Source organism: Schistocerca cancellata, chromosome 1, assembly GCF_023864275.1.
Source record: "Schistocerca cancellata isolate TAMUIC-IGC-003103 chromosome 1, iqSchCanc2.1, whole genome shotgun sequence".
Taxonomy (NCBI): domain Eukaryota; kingdom Metazoa; phylum Arthropoda; class Insecta; order Orthoptera; family Acrididae; genus Schistocerca; species Schistocerca cancellata.
The window spans coordinates 1035850906-1035870661 of record NC_064626.1 but is presented as its reverse complement, the minus strand read 5'-3'; the positions used below and the strand labels follow the sequence as shown (position 1 = coordinate 1035870661).

Below are 19756 nucleotides of genomic sequence, written 5' to 3'. Positions count from 1 at the left end.
ACGAGTTTCCTTTGGACACCACAGTCACCAGATCTCACTAGCCTTTTTGGTCTATTTTGGAGATAAGAGTGTGTGCTCTCTATCTACCTCTATCATCGTTACCTCAACATCCCACTACATTGCAAGAAAAATGCTGTATTATTGCCTTGAAAGCCATACAGGACATGTATTTATCCACTCAGAGACGACTGGACGCTGTTTTCAATGCCATTATGTTTCCTACACCGCATTAGAAGTAGTAATGTGTTGTGTTTTTGTTGTTTCTATATTTTTGTCCACCCCCAGTATTTAGTTTGAATCATTAAAAAATGGCAGATAAAGCTGAAACTATGATTGCCAGTTGTAAGTTTTAATTAACACCTCGAAAAATAATTTATGCAATTATTGTCGCGTTTTTTATCGTATGCCAAGATTCAGGCATGAACCTGCAAATATACAAAAAAAAGTGAATAGCTCTATTTTTTCGAGCTGATAATTAAACATTTGTGACTAATTATCGTAAATGTGGATAATAATGTTCACATTAATAATTGTAGCTCCTTGATCCTGGTTGTTTAATACATTTATTCGTGAAATTATGTGAATCTACATAAAAAATCGAAACAAATATGTCAAGTTTAATGTTCAGTCATGGGTTTCACAATGCACACAGTCGTCGCCTTCTGTCAAAACATTTATTTACCGTCAGTTACACTGATCACGAGAGTCTCCAACCAGCTCAGAGTATTCCAAGCAGTCCAGTACCTAATCCAACCGACGACGCTCCTGCATTAGATGCACTGACTCCACCGTAGCTCCCACCTGAAGCAGCAGCTTGTGACGACGAGAGAGAAGCACCAACGCCAAGACCAAGGAGGCCGCCACCTAGTCCCACCGATGACGATTTAGACTGGGCGGAGCTTAGTGCAGTGCCACCACCACTTGTCCCCACAGCTCCTGCTGAAGAACGGCTTGTAGAGAGTCCAAGCCCCAGGCCAAGGCCACCTAACCCGGCACCCAGACCAACTGACGAAGACTGCGCATCGGAGGTGCTGAATCCACTACCACCTCCGCCAACTCCCACAGACCCTGCTGAAGCTTGGCTCTCAGAACCTCCAAAACCTCCGAATCCTGATGATTTTGCTGCTGCTGTGGTACCACTTAAGCTGCCTCCATCTCCACCCACTCCAACAGCCTGTGAAGAGGAGCTGCTTTTTGAGACACCGAGGCCTAAACCAAGAAGACCGGCGCCCAGTCCTAATGATGAAGACTCTGCATTAGATGAGCTAAACCCACTACCACCGCGGCCTACACCAACAGATCCTGCTGAAGCTTGACTCTGGGAACCAGCCAGTCCACCTCCAAGAAGACCAGCGCCAATTCCTGTAGATGATGCCTCTGCACTTGAGCCACTGAAGCTGCCGTCACCTCTACCCACTCCCAGAGCTTGTGATGAGGAGTGGCTCGTGGAACCACCAATGCCTAAGCCCAGAAGTCCTGCTCCCAGTCCTACTGATGAAGACTCTGCATTAGAAGCACTAAACCCACCATCACCACGGCCTACACCAACAGATCCTGCTGAAGCTTGACTCTGGGAACCAGCCAGTCCACCTCCAAGGAGACCAGTGCCAAATCCTGTAGATGATGCCTCTGCACTTGAGCCACTGAAGCTGCCATCACCTCTACCCACTCCGAGAGCTTGTGATGAGGAGTGGCTCGTGGAACCACCAACGCCTAAGCCCAGAAGTCCTGCTCCCAGTCCTACTGATGAAGACTCTGCATTAGAAGCACTAAACCCACCATCACCGCGGCCTACACCAACAGATCCTGCTGAAGCTTGACTCTGGGAACCAGCCAGTCCACCTCCAAGGAGACCAGTGCCAAATCCTGTAGATGATGCCTCTGCACTTGAGCCACTGAAGCTGCCGTCACCTCTACCCACTCCGAGAGCTTGTGATGAGGAGTGGCTCGTGGAACCACCAACGCCTAAGCCCAGAAGTCCTGCTCCCAGTCCTACTGATGAAGACTCTGCATTAGAAGCACTAAACCCACCATCACCACGGCCTACACCAACAGATCCTGCTGAAGCTTGACTCTGGGAACCAGCCAGTCCACCTCCAAGGAGACCAGTGCCAAATCCTGTAGATGATGCCTCTGCACTTGAGCCACTGAAGCTGCCATCACCTCTACCCACTCCGAGAGCTTGTGATGAGGAGTGGCTCGTGGAACCACCAACACCTAAGCCCAGAAGTCCTGCTCCCAGTCCTACTGATGAAGACTCTGCATTAGAAGCACTAAACCCACCATCACCACGGCCTACACCAACAGATCCTGCTGAAGCTTGACTCTGGGAACCAGCCAGTCCACCTCCAAGGAGACCAGTGCCAAATCCTGTAGATGATGCCTCTGCACTTGAGCCACTGAAGCTGCCATCACCTCTACCCACTCCGAGAGCTTGTGATGAGGAGTGGCTCGTGGAACCACCAACGCCTAAGCCCAGAAGTCCTGCTCCCAGTCCTACTGATGAAGACTCTGCATTAGAAGCACTAAACCCACCATCACCGCGGCCTACACCAACAGATCCTGCTGAAGCTTGACTCTGGGAACCAGCCAGTCCACCTCCAAGGAGACCAGTGCCAAATCCTGTAGATGATGCCTCTGCACTTGAGCCACTGAAGCTGCCGTCACCTCTACCCACTCCGAGAGCTTGTGATGAGGAGTGGCTCGTGGAACCACCAACGCCTAAGCCCAGAAGTCCTGCTCCCAGTCCTACTGATGAAGACTCTGCATTAGAAGCACTAAACCCACCATCACCACGGCCTACACCAACAGATCCTGCTGAAGCTTGACTCTGGGAACCAGCCAGTCCACCTCCAAGGAGACCAGTGCCAAATCCTGTAGATGATGCCTCTGCACTTGAGCCACTGAAGCTGCCATCACCTCTACCCACTCCGAGAGCTTGTGATGAGGAGTGGCTCGTGGAACCACCAACGCCTAAGCCCAGAAGTCCTGCTCCCAGTCCTACTGATGAAGACTCTGCATTAGAAGCACTAAACCCACCATCACCACGGCCTACACCAACAGATCCTGCTGAAGCTTGACTCTGGGAACCAGCCAGTCCACCTCCAAGGAGACCAGTGCTAAATCCTGTAGATGATGCCTCTGCACTTGAGCCACTGAAGCTGCCATCACCTCTACCCACTCCGAGAGCTTGTGATGAGGAGTGGCTCGTGGAACCACCAACGCCTAAGCCCAGAAGTCCTGCTCCCAGTCCTACTGATGAAGACTCTGCATTAGAAGCACTAAACCCACCATCACCACGGCCTACACCAACAGATCCTGCTGAAGCTTGACTCTGGGAACCAGCCAGTCCACCTCCAAGGAGACCAGTGCCAAATCCTGTAGATGATGCCTCTGCACTTGAGCCACTGAAGCTGCCATCACCTCTACCCACTCCGAGAGCTTGTGATGAGGAGTGGCTCGTGGAACCACCAACACCTAAGCCCAGAAGTCCTGCTCCCAGTCCTACTGATGAAGACTCTGCATTAGAAGCACTAAACCCACCATCACCACGGCCTACACCAACAGATCCTGCTGAAGCTTGACTCTGGGAACCAGCCAGTCCACCTCCAAGGAGACCAGTGCCAAATCCTGTAGATGATGCCTCTGCACTTGAGCCACTGAAGCTGCCATCACCTCTACCCACTCCAACAGCCTTAGATGATGTGTGACTTAGAGAACCACCGATGCCAAGACCGAGCAGTCCAGCTCCCACACCTACTGATGATGCCTTAGATTCAGAGGCGCTTAATCCACCCTCACTCCTTCCCACACCAACTGCACCAGCTGATGACTTTCCTCTGGTTGTACCAATATTGAGGTTCACTCCTATGCCGCCTATACCTACGTTCAGTCCTGCGGATGATGCTCCTGATTTGGATGCGCTGAGACCACTGTCACTTCTCCCCATTCCAGTGGTTTTAGACGAGGAATGGCTCAGAGAACCACCAATATTGAGACCCAGGAGACCAGCACCGACTCCTACAGATGATGATCGTGCTTTGGAGCTACTGATGCCATCGCTGCTTCGGCCCACTCCAACGGATTCTGCCGAGGCGTGGCTTGTGGAAGCACCGAGTCCAAGGCCTAGCAGTCCGGCACCCACGCCTGTTGATGATGCCTCCGCTTGGGAGGCGCTGATAGCGCCACCATCAGCTCTGTGTCTCAGGCCGAAAGCTGGAAACAAATACGCACTGGGTTTGAGTGTCACTTAAACATATGAATTATAGCATATTTTATTTTGAATTAGGTAGCTGCAGACGTTTATCCATTCCTTTTCGTTTTTTGTTGTGAATGCAGTTTTGTAAAAAAAAGAGAGACATATTGTCAATTGAAATTGTGACTTAGCGATTTTCTTCTTTTATTTTCTTTGAGAACAATTACATAACTATTTTACGTAACCGTTTTGACCAGCCAGTGGTCATCGTCAAATAAAGCACATGCTGCAAGCCGTGACGTAATGTTGCCGCTGCATTGTTAATATAAGTTACGTACTGCAAAATGAAATGCTTTTATGATTGTTGTCGAAGAAAATGAAAGAAGGCGAACGTCACTGCAGCACGATTTTCTGTAAGAGCGTTAGTTCCGGGACATTTGCCCTTAACTCTGACCAGGAATCACAAGCTTCACTAGAGTCCACTGTTTTGTTGTATAATAAAGGGAGATCATAAAGTTTCCGTTCGAAGGCCGTACAGTCCAGAATTGGTATGTAATGAGACAATCATCCAACCGACGCATTAGGTTGAGGACACCCGTTTAGTAAAACGCCATGTCCTACTGCATGAAGAAGTCCGTTAAGTGTCTGTAGCGCTCTCTCGTCCGACAGTAATCGTCGTCTGTTCAAGACCATAAAGGAAAAGAAGGCGTATGATTGCATGGGGAGAGATTAGGACTAAAGGGCGGCTGCACCCACTTCAGCTGGCGTAACTTCCGCATTACGACATTTGCGATATGGGGACATGCGTTATCATAAAGTAGCAGCACCACTTGGCGAACCGTTGGACAACCGTGGTTTTTAGAGACATGCTGACCATACATATTCTTCATTTTCCAACGGATGTCCACCGATGTTTATCTTTCAGCAGACAAGAAAATAATAACAGCACTTTTGGTCCTGTTTGCACCCAATTGGTGAGAACGTCGCCTTCGTTCGCGTTTTCACATGTGACCCGCGCACGTCGGAAGAGACACGGATAGCTACACTGATCCCTCGCCTTCATGTCGGTTCTGGAGTACCCACATCGGAGTCGCGCTACGTTGCATACACGCTGTAGCGGCGCGCTCGGACGGAAACTCTTTGATTGTCACTTACACATTATGATTCCTATTCCAACTGTTCCATTCAAGCAAGAGCAGTCAAATAGTGAATCTCTAACAAAGAACCGCTTCGTAAGGGTTTCCTACCACAGCAAATCTAAAAAGATATGACTGAAGCATTTTCTGTAGCAGAGTTTGTTACGTTCATACGTTCCTTTGTCAGCAGAGTACGTTATAGATATGGTCAGGACTTAGCTAATATTATGTAAAAACATAGTGACCTTCTCGTGTAGTAGTAGCGCGATAGTTTGCAAATCAGGGAAGTGGGCTAGATCCGGATCGAAACCATGTAGCGGATAACCGTGGGCTGATACAGCCCAAGCCTGAGTGTGGTTTTCAGCTGTCCCCGGCTCCTTTAGGCAAATGCTCGCCCTGGTTCCCGATACGCAAACAATTACACTACTGGCCATTAAAACTGCTACACCACAAAGATGATGTGCTACAGACGCGAAATTTAACCGACAGGAAGAAGATGCTGTGATATGCAAGTGATTAGCTTTTCAGAGCATTCACACAAGGTTGGCGCCGATGGCGACACCTACAACGTGCTGACATGAGGAAAGTTTCCAACCGATTTCTTGTACACAAACAGCAGTTGACCGGCGTTGCCTGGTGGAACGTGTTGTGATGCCTCGTTTAAGGAGGAGAAATGCGTACCATCACGTTTCCGACTTTGATAAAGGTCGGATTGTAGCCTACCGCGATTGCGGTTTATCGTATCGCGACATTGCTGCTCGCATTGGTCGAGATCCAATGATTGTTAGCAGCATATGAAATCGGTGGGTTCAGGAGGGTATTACGGAGCGCCGTGCTGGATCCCAACAGCCTCGTATCACGAGCAGTCGAGATGACAAGCGTCTTATCCGCATGGCTGTAACAGATCGGGCAGCCACGTCTCGATCCCTGAGTCAACAGATGGGGACGTTTGCAAGACAACAACCATCTGCACGAACAGTTCGACGACGTTTGCAGCAGCACGGACTATCAGCTCGGAGACCCTGGCTGCGGTTACCACTGACGCTGCATCACAGACAGGAGCGCCTGCGATGGTGCACTCAACGACGAGCCTGGGTGCACAAATGACAAAAAATCCTTTTTTCAGATGAATCCAGGTTCTGTTTACAGCATCATGATGGTCGCATTCGTGTTTGGCGACATCGCGGTGAACGCACATTGGAAGCGTGTATTTGTCATCGCCAAACTGTCGTATCACTGGGCGTGATGGTATGGGGTGCCATTGGTTACACGTTCCGGTCACCTCTTGTTCGCATTTACGGCACTCTGAACAGTGGACGTTACATTTCAGATGTGTTACGACCCGTGCCTCTACCCTTCATTCGATCCCTGCGAAACCCTACATTTAAGCAGGATAACGCACGACCACATGTTGCAGGTCCTGTACGGGCCTTTCTGGATACAGAAAATGTTCGACTGCTGTCCTGGCCAGCACATTCTCCAGATCTCTCACCAATTGAAAACGTCTGGGCAATGGTGGCCGAGCAACTGACTCGTGACAATACGCCAGGCACTACTCTTGATGAACTGTGGTTTTGTGTTGAAGCTGCATGGGCAGCTGTACCTGTACACGCCGTCCAAGCTCTGTTTGCCTCAATGCCCAGGCGTATCAAGGCCGTTATTACGGCCAGAGGTGGTTGTTCTGGGTACTGATTTCTCAGGATATATGTACCCAAATCGCGTGAAAATGTAATCATATGTCAGTTCTAGTATAATATATATGACCAATGAATATCCGATTATCATCTGCAGTTCTTCTTGGTGTAGCAATTTTAATGGACAGTAGTGTAAAATGCGATAACTCACAGAACAGAGTTTACACACGATGCATAAACAGATTGCGCCAAAGACTTCTCTCCCTTAGATTACCTTGATAACCGTGGAATCAGGAAGGGCATCCGGCCAGAGAGTTAAATAATAAAAGTAAAATCTGCCAAATCCTCTTACTCGACAGGAAAAACGCTAGGGAAAAGAAAGATGTAGAAACATACCGTCATGCTTCGATATTGGAGTGCCTGTGTTATTCAGAATTACGCAGCAACATGCGTTCGTGTCCGAAGGAACAAGCACTGCGGTGATTCCAGCTGTTATGAAGTACGTGAAATGATTCGCAGTTGCGAACATAGACGACCGTCAGCTTTATAATGGAATGACGACAGTGAAAATTTGTGCCGGACTGAGATTTGAACACTTATTTCCCGCTCATTGAGAGCGCTCGCGCTACATCTGTATCCGTGCGCGACTCAGGCTAGACCCAAACTTCCGTACGTCGTCAGCCATGTGTCGACAGCCTGAACTCGTACGTCCATCTAAGACGTCAAATCTAAGATCTCGCAGTCAGTGATGCTCCGAGAGCGCAACCATCACACGCGACGCGACCTGGCGCGGTGAACTGTAAGTTAATGGAGATACACATTTTCCTCAGTAATGTGTCGTGTTGTGATGTATGTGACAAGATCGATAGTTTAACTACCGAGCCATGATTTACATTCTACGATGTCAGTTAATAAAAAAGGGTTCAAGTGGCTCTGAGCACTAGGGGACTTAAAACATCTGAGGTCATCAGTCCCCTAGAACTTAGAACTACTTAAACCTAACTAACGTAAGGACATCACACACATCCATGCCCGAGGCCGGATTCGAACCTGCGACCGTAGCGGTCGCGCGGTTCTAGACTGAAGCGCGTAGAACCGCTCGGCCACACTGGTCGGCGTCAGTTAATAAACAGAAAGAGAAATTGAGCAGTTTGCAGAAGAAGAGAGTAATTTTCCTACCTTCAGATCTGGGTCATACTTGTTGATAAGGTTCTGTCTAAGAATCATATAGACGTGATGACGAAAGGAGAATACCATGCCGTTGCAGTTTCTAGAATACCAATGGAACACATTGTTGCTAATATCAAAGCTAGAACCCGTTTTGAAATAAGTAAGGATATTGTTTAAGAGCAAACCACCTAACAGTAACTTAACGAAATGTGATATAAAAACTCGCCGAGATTTAAATTGTAACAAAGAAATTCTAATTTTCCAGCAGATGAGGGCTATGCTACTGTGGTAATGATGAAAGAAGACTATCATAATAAAATTGGAGTCATATTAAAACCAGGAAAGGCAAGAATTGTGCCTTGCATCACCACCTAATGCCTATAAAACAAAAACTCTTACTAAATTTCCTCGTAAATTTCTTTGTGTTCTACGTAGTTGTCCCAGAGCTATTCCTAATAACTTTAACATCACACCAGTGGAAAACAACATAGGTGCGCCGGAGACATATATCGTCGCATTTGGACGAGGCAGTCCTAGATTAGGAAAGAAAAATAAAACTTAGACAAAACATATAATACAAAACATTTTATTCGTCGAAGAAAACCTGTGATGTAATTTCTTTAATTCACTTTGAAGATTAAGATCTACCACGCTGTGGCGTTTGTTAACGGCGCGTTACTGAACCGTGTGTCGGAGTTGTTTGCAGATATTCGGATCATAACGGGCAGAATTGTGGTGACTTTCTGTCGCAGTGCTTTTATCGCTCATTCAACAGTTCCATGTTGACGTTCGTAGGCCTTATCTTTCTGGTCCTGCAAGAGAAAAAATACCACGAGATCAAATCTGTTATTCGAGTGACTAAAAGGGATTCGATAGGAAACACAGCAATAGCGATCACCACTTTGTTTCTAAAAGGCACCAAAAAACTGCATCATATGTGCTTTTTCTTAGCAAAAGACCTAATATCCACTGTAATTCATACTGCGGGCTTTAAATTTACAAATAAGAACCGGAAAAGTTAACGTTATAGATTCCATAAATCGCTTAACACAACACTAGGATCAGCGGGGTGATTATAATTAAACTTCCGCTACTTAAGAGAACCCCCATGAAAAACGAGTGGTCGTGGGACTAGGAAGTCTCGCGCAACCTTTTTTTTTTAGGACACGCGTAAGAGAAATAACGAATCAACCATCCACATGAGAGGATAACATTTGTTAACTCCGTACCACGTTTACATTAAGGTTACAAAAGTTGCTCAGTGTGAGGACTGTCTGCATCCACGAGAGCCTGGAACCGTATTAGAGGAACCATTTCGCAATTGAAGACACGCGCAGATGGACTAACCCTAAAATGTAAAAGCTTAGGGGTAGGTGTTGTCGTCTGTTGTTGGGTACGGGAACTATCTAAATTGACATTAGTCTCACCCCTAACTGATATTTAGGGGTGAGACCAACGTCAATTTTGATAGTTCCCGAACCCAGCAACAGATGGCAACACTTACACAATGTGATCAAAAGTATCCGGAGACCTCGGGTCTTTTGGTCGAACTCATTTTTTACATGCAATGTGTGATTTTTCAAAATTTTAGGAAACAATGAGGGTTAATTTTTTTAAAAAAAATATGTGCTTGTTTCCCTCTATCTGGCACTAACGCATGTGGGTACTTGTCGTCTCGGGTCATTTTGACCCGTAAGTTGTAGAGGAAATGTTAAGACGTTGTACAATAGCTGCCTTAAAAACTTCCGCTGCAAAATTCTGCAGAGCCTCGCTCTTTCTCTCACGCGTTTTTTCCACGGGCCAGATTGAAACAATTCGCGGGCCGGATTCGGCCGCTGGCTGCCGGTTCCCTACCCATTATCTAAACCGTAAGGGCGGAGAAAGAGTCTCGGTAAAGGCTGTCAGTTGCAAATGCAATGGAACAAGAAATGTAGGGACACCATACAAGAGATGCAGTACTATAAGAGGGAATTTGCCTAATACATGAAATGAAGAAGAAGAAAAAGAAGGGAATGTCAACTACGTCAGTGTTTGTTGACGTAAGCAAACGCTTGCATCGTGTGCCTTACCTTGTGCGCTGGCAACTACCGCCACAAGGAGCAGGACGGACTGCATGGCTCTTGGCTGGGGGTTGCCAAGACAGCAGTGTGGCTTTTATACCTCGAAACTGTCGGAGCAGCTGTTGCCCTTGTACGGACACAAACACCACGGTGACATTTTGAGAAGATGCTGTCGTTAAAGATGACTTAAGACAGAGATAAGCAGACGAATATTATGTGACAGCTCGTCTCGTCCTCGATACGGTGTTCGTCTTATCAACATTACTGTTTTGTTTTTACAAGTTGTCCGATTTTTTGCGAGTACGTTGCAGCGCTCTCAATATTACATCAAAAATGGCTTCAGTCATAATATGATGCAATTCTGAGGCTATTTACTAACTCATTTAGTGTTTTTCTCTACATGGCATTTTCAAAGGTCTTCAGGGGTGTGCTTCTGTAATGATTGTTTCGTATTAACACCAAACATTAACTTACGACCTGATAAAGGTATCAGGACTGCAACACAGAAGCAGAATCTCTGTATAAAAGACATTCCAGAATTGTTACAAGACATTTACGTTTGGCTTAGTGCTATTTGATTATGCCATACACTCCAGACTCCAAATCCGAAGGATCTGGCTTCAATCACCGGTTGACCATAGGACTTCTTAAACAATTCACTATGTCTTCCGCTACTTGGAATGCTTTGGGCAAGAGAAAAATCCGTTTAGCGTCTCGTTCGAATTCCACGTTTAGCTACGGATCTTTTTATTATAGGTTAGGTAATCCAGTTAACAGATCGCTTCTCTGATAGAACTCTGATATTTAATATACCTTTGGGTTAGTGACCGATTTATAATGGTTGTCACAAGGGAAAAGTAAAATTATAACTTTGGGAGGATGGTTCAAATTAAGGAGCATAAGGCACGACAACAAGCACCCGCCCGGATAGCCGTGAATGTTAAAGGACTACTTACGGGGTGAGGAAGTGCGCTGGCGACTTCGCCAAGCAGATTAATGACGAGCATCGGTGTGCCGTCCAGTCTGTGGTGTTTAGGCGGTTTTCCTCATCCCAGTAGATGAGTACCGGGCTGGTAGCCAAGTCCTTTAGTTACACGACTTGCAAACGTTTAGAAGACAGTTGGGATAATCATATTCCGTTCCAGGTGTTATGGGATAGCGACAGGAATGGCATTCAGTTACTTCTTAAAGTAAATAGGGCAAAAGAAAAAATGAAATGAGCGTATGGCATCATTGGCCGGGAGGCCCCTAGTCAGGGAAGTTCGGCCGCAAAGTGCAAGTCTTATTTCGTTCGACGCCACATTAGGCGACGTGCGCGCCGGTTATGAGGATGAAATGATGATGAGGACAGCACAACACCCAGTCCCCGAGCAGAGAAAATCTCCATCCCGGCCGGAAATCGAAACCGGGCCCACTTGCATAGGATGCGAGCACGTTACCACCCAGCTAAGCAGGCGGACTAAATAGGGCAAATCCGTTTATAATCACGCCGACCCTGCGTCGACGCGGGACAGAGGCACAAGAAATAGAAGAGAGCACGACTAAAATTATAATCATTTGTCATAGTGTCAGTAGAAAGACTCTATTTGTAGTACTGGATTTATGACATTTGTTGGGCCTTACACAGACGCCAATTATGTAGTGCTGTAATTTTTCATCAAGATTGTATTTATGAAGTATTATATAATTTGTATATAATGAAATAATAACCAGCCAGTCGCATAAATGGAATTTAATTCATTCACCGGTTTCGGACACTTTGTGCCCTTCTTCAGAAGGTTGTACAGGAAAATACACCACAAATAACTAAAAGTCAGATAAGAATATTAAAATTAGGGATGAAAAGTTTAAAAATTTTAAAAATTTAAAGATAAAAAATATCATTATCTGCGAGTGTCAACAATAAGATGCATAGAGCAAAATGCTATGGCCCTAAAAATATACAGGAGCAATAAGTAATACTATACTGAATCCATTAATACAAAACAGCTCGTAGATGTTTACATGTGGTTCATAGTGTCTCTGCAAAATTTATATACAGAAGCGAAGCAACAAGTGCAGACATCATACGAGAACAGGAGCTAGTCAGCTAATGATATGCATATGTTGAAATTGGTCTCAGGGTGCTGATGAAAGTACGATGTTGTTGTTGTTGTGGTCTTCAGTCCTGAGACTGGTTTGATGCAGCTCTCCATGCTACTCTATCCTGTGCAAGCTTCTTCATCTCCGAGTATCTACTGCAACCTACATCCTTCTGAATCTGCTTAGTGTATTCATCTCTTGGTCTCCCTCTACGATTTTTACCCTCCACTCTGCCCTCCAATACTAAATTGGTGATCCCTTGATGCCTCAGAACATGTCCTACCAACCGATCCCTTCTTATAGTCAAGTTGTGCCACAAATTTCTCTTCTCCCCAATCCTATTCAATACCTCATCATTAGTTATGTGATCTACCCATCTAATCTTCAGCATTCTTCTGTAGCACCACATTTCAAAAGCTTCGATTCTCTTCTTGTACAAACGGTTCATCGTCCATGTTTCACTTCCATACATAGCTACACTCCATACAAATACTTTCAGAAAAGACTTCCTGACACATAAATCTATACTCGAGGTTAACAAATTTCTCTTCTTCAGAAAAACTTTCCTTGCCATTACAAGTCTATATTTTATATCCTCTCTACTTCGACCATCATCAGTTATTTTGCTCCCCAAATAGCAAAACTCCTTTACTACTTTAAGTGTCTCATTTCCTAATCTAATTCCCTCAGCATCACCCGACGTAATTCGACTACATTCCATTATCCTCGTTTTGCTGTTGTTGATGTTCATCTTACATCCTCCTTTCAAGACACTGTCCATTCCGTTCAACTGCACTTCCAAGTCCTTTGCTGTCTCTGACAGAATTACAATGTCATCGGCGAACCTCAAAGTTTTAATTTCTTCTCCATGGATTTTAATACCTACTCCGAATTTTTCTTTTGTTTCCTTCACTGCTTGCTCAATATACTGATTGGATAACATCGGGGAGAGGCTACAAACCTGTCTCACTCCCTTCCCAACCACTGCTTCCCTTTCGTGTCCCTCGACTCTTATAACTGCCATCTGGTTTCTGTACAAATTGTAAATAGCCTTTCGCTCCCTGTGTTTTACCCCTGCCACCTTCAGAATTTGAAAGAGAGTTTTCCCGTCAACATTGTCAAAAGCTTTCTCTGTCTCTAAGTCTACAAATGCTAGAAACGTAGGATTGCCTTTCCTTAATCTAGCTTCTAAGATAAGTCGTAGGGTCAGTATTGCCTCACGTGTTCCAATATTTCTACGGAATCCAAACTGATATTCCCCGAGGTCGGCTTCTACTAGTTTTTCCATTTGTCTCTAAAGAATTCACGTCAGTATTATGCAGCCGTGACTTATTAAACTGATAGTTCGGTAATTTTCGCACCTGTCAACACCTGCTTTCTTTGGGATTGGAATTATTATATTCTTCTTGAAGTCTGAGGGTATGTCGCCTGTCTCATATATCTTGCTCACCAGATGGTAGAGTTTTGTCAGAACTGGCTCTCCCAAGGCTGTCAGTAGTTCTAATGGAATGTTGTCTACTCCCGGGGCCTTGTTTCGACTCAGGTCTTTCAGTGCTCTGTCAAACTCTTCACGCAGTATCATATCTCCCATTTCATCTTCATCTACCTCCTCTTTCATTTCCATAATATTGTCCTCAAGTACATCGCCCTTGTATAGACCCTCTATTTACTCCTTCCACCTTTCTGTTTTCCCTTCTTTGCTTAGAACTGGGTTTCCATCTGAGCTCTTGATATTCATGCAAGTGGTTCTCTTTTCTCCAAAGGTCTCTTTAATTTTCATGTAGGCAGTATCTATCCTACCCGTCGTGAGATAAGCCTCTACATCCTTACATTTGTCCTCTAGCCATCCCTGCTTAACAGTTTTGCACTTCCTGTCGACCTCATTTTTGAGACGTTTGTATTCTTAGAACATACGCTCTTGAAATTTTAACAGTAAAATTCCGCAACGTCTCTCTTGCAACGTCTGCTTCTCTAGTTTGTAGTGCATTTCCGCAAGTCTCTCGCGTCGACTAAATGATCCCATATGAGCAATAAGTTACATTTACTTACATCCAAGCTGAACTGCCAGTCCCTTCAGTTTCATTGATCCTCCGCAGGTCTTTCTGTACTTCACTGCTCTCGCAACCGTACTAAAAACAACAGCGTCGTCCACGTTCAGTCGCTCAGAGTTGTCGACATTATCCACTAGATTATTAAAATAAACTGTAAACCGTAACGGTCCTATAAGATTTCCTTCGGATACTTCTGAAATTACCTTTGCATCTGTCAGTTTTGTGCTGTACAGTATATTTGGCTCGACTAGAATGGAAGTGGTGTTTTGAAAATACCTACAGGTGCTATTGCAGAGTGTATCCGTGTTTTGAATCAAGCGTGCAGTGATGAAGAGTCTGTAATAGCTGGAAATATGTTTTCGGGTGGAAGAGAACATTATCAGTTCTTGAAATGAGTCATCGAAACAAAAATCCGGCGGCTGTTACGAGTTCCCACATGCTGCTGCACTCGGACCCTCTTGTAAATAAGTAACATTCATAGTTAACAAGTTACAATAGTGACGTCACATATTTCACCAATATTAATTTTGACTTTTCATACTGGCTTTTGCGCTTCTACGTGGTCCAACAGGAAGCAATTTCATCAAAAACAACATTCGTCGTTACATAAAAAAATGTCTCTGAGCACTATGGGACTTAATTGCTGAGGTCATCAGTCCCCTAGAACTTAGAACTACTCACACCTAACTTACCTAAGGACATCACACACATCCATTCCCGAGGCAGGATTCGAACCTGCGACCGTAGTGGTCGCGCTGTTCCAGACTGTAGCGCCTAGAAACGCTCAGCCACTCCGGCCGGCTTCGTTACATACGCACAACTTGTACGGTATTTCATTTTTTTGATCTAGGAGTACTTTTACGTTTTCACGATAAAGTATGTGTTGCATACATTAATAAACTTTGAGAATGTACAGACTTGCACTTTAAATATGTTAGTGCTTTTGACTTTTTCCACAGGCCGAAGTAAAACATTATTTTTCTTGAAAATTTCTTGTAGTGTTAGTTTTTACATTTTTCGTTATGGCTGGCAAAAATTTTCTTTTGGAAACTGCTCTATCATATTGTAGACTGAAATTAGGAATGTATAATATTTTTCCAAAAATTTTGACGACCTTTATCTGCCTAATTTCGTGACGACTACTATAACTAGTAGAACTGTTTTAAATAGCATTGGGTAGCAGCTTAGAGAGAGCCGTGCCCTGTTGCGGCATTAATTTTTATTTATTAAGAAAGACAATGTTCTTTAGTGCGTTCATATGAAGGCAACACATTACTACTCGTAGTGCTTTTGGAACTTTTCATGTCCCGAGTTTTCTGTTTCTTTGCGATGGACGGTAATAAGCTGGAGTGGACAACAGGGGTGCCCGAAGAATGGCATATGGATATGTTCTACTTGAAAGGAGACACGTGTAACCAAAGCTCATATATCGACATGGAGCAGGGGTAGTAAGAACGTTTACGCAGTTGTGCGCGGTAGAGACAAATTGCGAAATTAAACTCTAGACAGAAAATTTTTCACCAATTTCGACACGCTGTCTGATCTTAAAGTGTTGTACCGAAGATGTGTATGGAAATGGGCACTGATTATTGAAGCTAGACATTAAAGGGTTAACAAAAATTTTTGGTCCATAGTCTTGTATCGGTAATAGAAGCATTGGTCACTTATTACTTCTTCGAAGCCTGCATCCACATCTACACTGCGCAACCCACTGTGAAGTATTTGGCAGAGAGTACTTTCTGTTGTCCCATTAATTAGGATTCGTTCCCGCCCCATTCACATACAGAGCGCTAGAGGCATGGCTGCTTAAACTACTCTGAGCGCATTGTAATTAGTCCGCTCATGCCTTTGTGGTCCCTAGGAGAGAGCGATACGTAGGGAGCTTAAATTCACCACTTGAAAGTGATTTCTTGAATGTGAATCAAAGGAAACGTAGACAACAGCTGTTAGTGACACTGAAATAAATCAATGGGAAAAATTGAAAATTTGTGCAGGATTGGGACTCGAACCTGGATGCACTGTTTCTCAGGAGCAGTTGCCTTAACTGTTTTTTTTTATCTCATTTTGTTCTATATTGTTCACTGAATTTGTTCGGGGCGGACGTCCTGTGATACCATTTCAGGTTCTTCGTTGATCTGTTCACGCAGTTTTTTTAGTACAGAGCGTAGCTAACCCTCTGACTGAACACGCTGAGCTACCGTGCCGGCGAACTGTTTCGGCCATTCGGACACTGCCCGTAACCGACGCAAATTTCCAACTTATCCTCACACTACTGACGTAGTGTCCCCGCCCATAACGCTTCTATACTAGCAGCATTCGCTGGTTCTCGTACGAATTCGAGCGCATCTGCACAGAAGGGATTATTAGGGCCGTCTTCGCCATATATGAATTCTTGAAACGTTGTAAGTAGTCTTTCACGGAATTGGTTGCGTCTATCTTCAAGAGCCTGCCAGTTCAATTCTTCCAGCATCTCCATTACGCCTTCCCATGGAAACTGTGACCATTCGTGCTGCCCTTCTTTGCATACGTTCAATATGGCCCATTAATCCTGCTTGGTACGAGTCCCACACACTAGGACAATGTTGTATAATAGGTCGCACGAGTGTTTTATATGAAATCATCCTTTGTAAACTGATTGGCTTTCCCTAGTATTCTATAAGTGAACAGCGGTCTACCATGTGCTTTACTTAACGAGTGAACCTAAGTGATCGTTCCATTTCACATCCACATGAATTGTTACAATAGCGTATTTGTGTTACTCGACCAGTTTTAACTGTGAGTTTCTGATATTCTAGTCGTAGCATACAACGTTTTTTTCCTTTTACGAAGTACGAAATTTTACTCTTATGAACGTTTAAAGCAAGTTGCCAATCTTGGCACCACGTTGAAATATTATCAAGATGTGATTGAATACACGGGGCTGCGACATAAAAATTGTTTAAAATTTATTAAGTGATTTGTATAGTTTTTTCAACGCTGATTTCGAGAAAAATTGTGAAAAAATTCCATCACGTACAGTTATGTCACAAACTGCTTGTCTAGTTTTAGCTTTTTTCGATATTTCAGCACTGTAGTGAGTTTGAATTTTGGTTTTTAGGATCTCCATAAACTGTTATTTACCCGTTTTTATACTAGACATACGTAAAATAAAGAGTAGGTAAGAGAAACCAACAGTATTTTCATGTCAGTGCCTGTCTGTCGCGCTACCCTTCCCCCCGCCATCGCCAAGCAATGAGCTTTTGCTGTTGTCCTTCAGTTCACAGTACGCCTTCATTCTGTGCTGTTCTCGTGTTGTTGCTACTAGTCCATTAAATTAGTGGCTATTTTCTTGGGTTGAGAAGCTGATTTATGGACAATGGACAATGGCTACCAGAGGATTTATAAACTCGCCAGATTGCTTCTGCTACATGCGCGGTAACTATATTGTCTAAAAGCAACAAAGAAACATTTCAGATTTTGATGAAAAAGTATATTTCGCCTATTTTGGTATAAAGTTGGGCGATCAAGATAAGCCTTGGGCGCCACACAAAGTTTGTTCAGTGTGTGTTGAAGAACTGAGGCAGTGGTTTCAACGTAAAAAGCAGTCCTTACGTTTTGGAATACCAATGATTTGGAGGGAGCCTAAAAATCATAGTGATGACTGGTATTTTTGTTCTTGCAACGTACGAGGTTTCAATTTGAAAAACAAACAGGATGTTTCTTACCCTAACATTCAGTCAGCCGTTCGCCCTGTTCCTCATGGACCTGAAGTACCAATACCCTCTCCTCCAGATACTTTGGATGATATAGATTATCGCGAGCCATTGGCTCAGCAAGGTGATAGTGACGAAGACAGAGATTGGTACGATCCTGGCACAACCGATCCCATTCCATTCTCACAATCTGAACTGAACTATTTAGTTAGAAACCTAGGCCTATCTAAAGAATCGGCAGAGGTTTTAGGATCTAGATCGAAAGATAAACATATGTTGGCTCCGGGTATATCCTTTTCTTGGTATCGTTCGAGGGAAAACAAGTTTGTATCTTTCTTCTCTCAAGAAGGTGACCTGGTGTTTTGCACTGATGTTCCTGGACTTACGGCACGTTTCAAATTAGAATATGCTCCTGATGAGTGGAGACTTTTTATCGGTTCTTCAAAAAGAAGCCTTAAAGCAATACTTCTACAAAATGGCAATAAGTATGCTTCTATACCAGTTGGACACTGGGTTCACTTAAAAGAATGTTACGAAAACATTGAACCAGTTTTAAGCAAACTCTGCTATTCAAACGACAAATGGGCACTATGTGGTGATTTAAATGTGGTTTCAATGCTGCTTCGTCAACAAAGTGGCTATACTAAGTTCCCTTGCTTTCCCTGTGAATGGGACAGTAGAGACAGAAGGCAACACTACTTAAAAACAGATTGGCCCTTGAGAAAAAACCTTACAGGTAGGGGTTAAAATGTTGAGAGGAAAATTCTTGTGGATTCCAAAAAGGTGTTACTTCCACCACTTCGCATTAAGTTGGGGCTGATGAAACAATTTCTTAAGGCATTACCAAAAGAAGGGGAGTGTTTCAGATATCTTTGTGGACAGTTTCCTGGTTTATCCGAGGCAAAGCTAAAGGAAGGAATCTTTGTCGGACCAGACATTAGAAAACTAATGACAGATCCCAACTTTGTGGACAAAATGGAAACAAATAAAAGGAAGCATGGACATCTTTAAAATTAGTTGCTACCGGTTTGCTAGGAAGCAAAAGAGATCTAAAGAGCAAGACAATCTTCGCAGACATGCTCGCAAACTTTACGAAGCTGGGCTGTAACATGAGCATTAAAGTTCACTTTCTCCACTCACATCTTGACTACTTCCCTGCAAACCTTGGTGATGTAAGTGAAAAGCAGGGCAAAAGATTCCACCAAGACATCAAAGAAATGGAAAGAAGATATCAAGGTGGATGGAACGTCAACATGATAGCGGACTACTGCTGGATGATAAAAAGAGATGATCCTCAACGAGTCCACAGCCGGAAAAGCGATAAAAGAAGCTTCGACAGAAAGAGAAAGCGTTGTTATAAGGCCTTATGAGATTAAAGAGAGTTGGAAGTGTACTGCAAATATAGTTTAGAACGTGATTTATAAATAAAATTTTGTAACGTTGGAAAAAAGTGATAAATTGCTTAAATTTTGTTTTGTGGTTGTGGTATTCAGTCCACAGACTGGTTTGATGCAGCTCTCCATGCTACTCTATCCTGCACAAGCTTCCATGTCCCGGTACCTACTGCAGCCTACATCCTTCTGAATCTGTTTAGTGTATTCATCTCTTGGTCTCCCTCTACGATTTTTACCCTCCACGCTGCCCTCCAATACTAAATTGGGGATGCCTTGATGCCTTAGAATATGTCCTACCAATCGATCCCTTCTTATAGTCAAGTTGTGCCACAAATTTCTCTT

General features: G+C 44.2%; 1 protein-coding gene across 1 annotated transcript; it reads right to left on the bottom strand.

Moving 5' to 3' along the window:
• Positions 1 to 718: 718 nt before the first annotated feature.
• LOC126123650 (fibroin heavy chain-like) lies at positions 719 to 10250 on the bottom strand. The gene is made up of 2 exons (XM_049915101.1): positions 10205 to 10250; positions 719 to 4215 (listed from the first exon to the last, which is right to left on the bottom strand). The coding sequence occupies exons 1-2, from the start codon at positions 10248 to 10250 to the stop codon at positions 719 to 721; spliced, it is 3543 nt and encodes a 1180-aa protein (XP_049771058.1).
• Positions 10251 to 19756: the final 9506 nt, after the last annotated feature.

What these genes read in the sequence shown, in the direction of transcription:
- LOC126123650 (XM_049915101.1), bottom strand. Translation starts at nt 10,250, where the DNA reads ATGCAGTCCGTCCTGCTCCTTGTGGCGGTAGTTGCCAGCGCACAAG. An exon ending in GGTAGTTGCCAGCGCACAAG is followed by an intron (nt 4,216 to 10,204) that starts GTAAGGCACACG and finishes ATTTGTTTCCAG; the next exon opens with CTTTCGGCCTGAGACACAGA.